The sequence below is a fragment of the Buceros rhinoceros genome, unplaced genomic scaffold (genome assembly GCF_000710305.1).
Source record: "Buceros rhinoceros silvestris isolate BGI_N320 unplaced genomic scaffold, ASM71030v1 scaffold6578, whole genome shotgun sequence".
Lineage (NCBI taxonomy): Eukaryota > Metazoa > Chordata > Aves > Bucerotiformes > Bucerotidae > Buceros > Buceros rhinoceros.
In genome coordinates this window covers 37,931-42,904 of record NW_010425018.1, presented here as the reverse complement: position 1 = coordinate 42,904, position 4,974 = coordinate 37,931, and the positions used below count along the sequence as shown (strand labels likewise).

The window sequence follows — 4,974 nt, the reverse complement described above, 5'->3', positions numbered from 1 at the left end:
TGTATTTTTCACGCTCTTTCGTTCACTCTTGGGCCAGTACTGCAGCGCACTCAAGAGGCCATAAATTTGCTCTAGTTTATACCTCATCAAGTCCTTAATCTATAGCAGTAGTGCTTAACAAAAAGTTCAAATCATTGTGGTATCTAAAGATGCATAAAAATGAGAGGATATTGTGGTTAGGGCAGTTTGTTATCAAGCACACGTCATACCCATATCTGCTAGAGCATTGAATGTGTGTGCTGGCTGCTGCACTGATTGATTTTCAGCCAGAATTTCTGTATTTCTGTTTTGACCACTCTGTTTGTAGAAGTGTGCTGTGTGTATTCAGATACCATTAATTAACCATTTTCCACAATGCAATTTGTTCTTATTCCAGTGTGCATACTCATAAATCTCAATTATTTCCATATCATCTGCTGTATGTAGCACTGTAGCACCATCTTGTGTGAGCTGCAAAAGTGGTTTCAATGTATTTATTCAGCAATCTTAATGGTGGCTATAATTTAAAACCCTTTTATGTAAAACTGGAATTGGGAAACAAGAACATGAAATAGCTACCCCATATAACATATGTGGTAGATTTGAGAACAGTGCATTCATGTAAGAAACCTGTCTGTTAGGATGCTCCATATAAATACAAGGCATGGGATGCTATAATCTGAAGGCAATAAAATTTCACATTTTGTCTGTTTTATGCTAAAAAAAATTACACAGTTAAAGCATAGAAATTAGAATCTTTGTGAGAACTAACTGAAACTATAGTATGGGGAAGACCTTCTAGGGAAAACAGTATGAATTGTTATGAAATAGCTGACAGGAATAAAGCTGGAAAATGCTTGTAAATAATAGCAGGCAGCAAAAAACCCACAGAACTCAGTGTTTGTAATCCTATGCTTTCCTCAATCAAAAATCTAGCTTCAAACCATACTTTGCATGGGAACACATCGTATCATCCTTGTCTGCATCTACTTGAATTTTTGGAGGAAGATCAAGTCATTGCTGAATATTCAAGTCTGTCAGATTTTCAAGTGTGAAAGTAAAAAAGATATTTAAAGAAGTATTGTTGCCTTTTTTTGGTAGGAGTAACTGGTGGAGATAAGGACCTGATAAACATGGGTATTCTCATCTGGTTTTGTTTTCACATTGAAAGAAATAGCGGTGTGTGATTTTAGAGCATGAACATAGACATCAGGAGAGAGAGACTGGGATCCATTTGTCTTCTCTGCAACCAACACTCTCCCAGCACATGGCTAAATAGTTTTCTATTAATCTTTGATGATTGCTACAGATGCTGGTCATGAAGGGAAAGAACTGACCAATGGAATCAACACATATATTGACAGATGCTGGGGGGGAAAAAAATCTATGCTGTTTATGGATGTGTTTGTAGTTCATTATTCTTCTCTGTCCTGTTTTGGCTACAGTTTGTTTTTGGGACACTTGAGGGAAAAGGATTTTTCCTCTTTCTTTTGAAGTGATAAAAGCAACTAGAAGAAAATTTCTGTGGGTATCAGTTGCTGACGGCAGACTGCCAAAAGAAAAAGTTGTGTCAGTGCTTCTCTCACCATCCTTTTTAGCTTTGTACTTACCAAGTGTAGACTAAGAATAGCCTGGGTTTCCCCTTTTGGAATACAGTTTTGGCAGCAAGCAGGTGCAGCTGATGTTAAAAGCCTTTAATCTTGTGTGCTTGAGCATTTGCGCAGCCATCATATCTGTATGAGCAATACATCCTGCAATCTCTGCACTTGACCGTGTAAACGTATTCATTATTTCCTCTTAACTATTTTTCTGCTGCACCTTCTGTTTTTCACTGTGGTGCATTCGTGTGAGAGATTTAACTGTTTTCCAAATCAACATTGAACAAATACAACTACCCCATCTAGTTCAGACAGTTAGAGGAATTGAGAGCAAACGTAATTATTAGCAAATTGAAGATAGTCACTTAAAGTTCAGTGGTAATAAACATTGAGATATTGGCAAAAAAAGTGTCAACAGGAATAGAGGCTGGATAACTGTATCCAAGGCTTTAGAAGATTTTAAAACTAGATCAGAAGAGTCATGGCATGATTCCAACCCCAGCTAAGGACTGGAAGAGTTATGTAAGTAACTGGTGCAAAGAGAATAAAAGCAATTTGTATATGTGGTCTAAAACACCCTTCTGCAACCCATGTCACTTCCAGTACATCAAACCATAATCATTCTTCCTCCTAGCACATTTTGTGTGTTTTGTTCAACGTGCGAGATACACAAAATCCTAGACTGCAAAGCCTGTGGAAAGAGAAGGAATTGCTGTGGATGTTTTGTATGGTACCATCTTATATCCTGAGTATTCATTAAAAAATCAAATCTGTGCTTCAAGTTTTGCAGTTTCTGCAAAGAAACTATCACAGAGAACACATACCAAAACTAAAACCAAAAGTGGTTCTGTTCATCGATCTTTCAGGAAGCACTCGCGCTTCCTTCAATACACCACTTTTGTTTCCACTGTCCCTGTTTCACAGTGTGAGGCATACAGAAAAAAGCTCTGTTCTTTATTTTGTATAGAGTACTACTTTATTAAATAGGCTGTGCTGATAGGCTAGAATCCCAATCCAACTTACCTAAGAATGTAACAGAAATGGAGGGGTTTTTTCATCTGCAGTTTATATGCTCAGATAAAGTATTTTGATGTCTTTGTCACTGTTTTCTACTGTCATTTAAGAATATTGTATTTAAGGACTTACAGTACATGCGATTTAGTAATTTCCTTTTTATTTAACTTTTTTCAATGTAGGTAACTCTTGGAGTAATCCGGTAGAAGTGACAGCACTTTATTCATTCGACGGACAACAGCCAGGTGACTTGACTTTCAAAGCTGGAGACAAAATCACAGTCACAACGAAAACAGGTTCCCAGTTTGATTGGTGGGAAGGAAGAATAGGAGGACAAACTGGCATCTTTCCAGCCAATTATGTTGCTATAAGTAACAACTAAATTTGTTGTGCTGAAGAAAGTGCTGAAGTAGTAATATATTTACACTGAAAAATAGATTTTAACTTTGCACCTTTTATTAAAATTATACTCTTGATCAAGACTATTCTAACACAAAATTGCATTAAATGACCTTAACTTTCCCCAAACATATTTCTTAAATAAACAGTAGGTGATAATCAATTTATGTTGAAGTTCTATTTTTGAGCAAGATGCTATATAGAAAGTACTCCAATTTATGTCTAGTTTCAATTCTGTCTTGCTACATGGGGGTTTTTTACATGAGAGAAATATTCAAAGCAATTTAAAACTAGACACACTGAAAAAATACTGATTTCTTTTAAATTAGAATTTACTGTCTCTTTCTATAATAAATGCTCTCAAATTTTCTCCAAAACTGTTTTGAGTTGGAGTTCTTTACTTGTACTAAACAGATATTTTTTTGCAGGTATGGCAGAAGATATTACCTTTATACTTGCTTTTAAAATGCCTTTAGCTATTGCAATTTTTCTTAATAACTACTTTAGGTCTGGTCCCTGTTGGGCATTCAAAGACCTTTTTTAAATCAGTTCTGTAAAAGTTCAGATTCTATGGCAGCTTGTCTTGTACTGCCCTCATCTTTGAAGAATTTAAGCACTTCTGAATGTTTTTTTAATAAAATCCGTGAATAGTACCTCCCAGAAAATATATTGACTTATGGTGTCCCTTGATTCCCATGGGAACTTGTTCCACAGAGGGAAATTAAGATAGAGAAATCTCTGCCTGGTTCACAAATGAGCTTGCACAATTCTTCCTGCTTCTTCCCATTTAATATTTTTTTTAATGTTTAACCTTTAAGGAAAGAGCAACATAGAGTAAATTACAGAATGGAGTAAATTGTTAACAATAATACAGGGAAAATATTTCTGTAGGATATATAAAGTAGTAACATACAGCACTATCATTCTCAGATTTCAACTTAATTTTGAGTATTTTTGTAAATCCTTTTTACAAAATTCATTTTACAGATGCAGGTATTGATTAGAAAGTTGATGTGACACATCACAGCAAAGGCAAGATTGAACTTGGAGGTTTTGAGAACTAGTTTATTTTCTTTCTTGTTACTGGATATGCTGGATTTGCCTCCTATATGGAGTTAATGTCAAGATGATAGTTACTCTTCTTCTGTTTCAACTTTTCGCCACTTGAAAACGTATTTTATTAACTCCTTTTTCTTCTAACAGTGCTACAAATATCAGATGGAAAATTAGTATGTGTGTTCTTGCAGAAACCAAGTTGCAGTTGATCTGCTATTGGGATCTGCTAATCTATCAGGTGCTGTTAGCTTTAAGTTATCCCACCTGAATGGCAGTGTTAAGCCTAGTGTAGAGGAATATGCAGTACAGAAAATCATTCTATTCCACTAATTTGCAAAAGTTTCTGGATTTCTTTTAGACTGAACCACACATTTTTGATAAACAAACTCAAAATGAGACAAAAGAGACTGACACCACTGTCAAATGCCTTTACTACCTTTCAATGAAAATCCTTCATATTCTTTGCCTCATAGACAAGATAGATGTATGTGATCTGTCTTCAGACAGATACCACCACCAAATGGATCCATACTGCTAGCAAGTATTTTTTCAGAACATATCTTCCAACCAGTTTGGAAGAGTTATATAACCTTACATAGCTGCAGTGGAAGTGTTAACACAGGCTTTTAGGAGGACCATTGTGGCATCTGCCAATCTGAGGTGAGAAAGCAAATTCTGTGTTTACCTATCTTTGAGAGACTGCATCTATTGCTTATTAAGCAAGAAAACACTAAATCATCCAATACCAAGGCTCAGTGAACAGGATTAATAATAGCATCAGCCCAGAAGCTAGGTATGCCACCTATTCACAAAGAATCGTTCCTGCATTTATTATACTCTGTTGGTGCACTTCAGTTATGCAGTACAAGCTGAAGGTTCCACTAGCAGAATTGTGCTATAGTGCTTCATTAGTCATTTCCAGAATGCT

At 35.8% G+C, this 4,974-nt stretch overlaps 1 protein-coding gene across 1 annotated transcript in view; it reads left to right on the top strand.

The window, feature by feature from the left end:
• The window catches only part of SH3YL1 (SH3 and SYLF domain containing 1), a 37,894-nt gene extending 34,609 nt beyond the window's left edge, over positions 1-3,285 (top strand). The window contains exon 10 of the mRNA XM_010140985.1: positions 2,774-3,285. Within this exon, the coding sequence (XP_010139287.1) occupies positions 2,774-2,973 (200 nt within the window). The 3' untranslated portion in view covers positions 2,974-3,285. The remainder of the gene's footprint in view (positions 1-2,773) is intronic.
• The last annotated feature ends 1,689 nt before the right edge of the window (positions 3,286-4,974 follow it).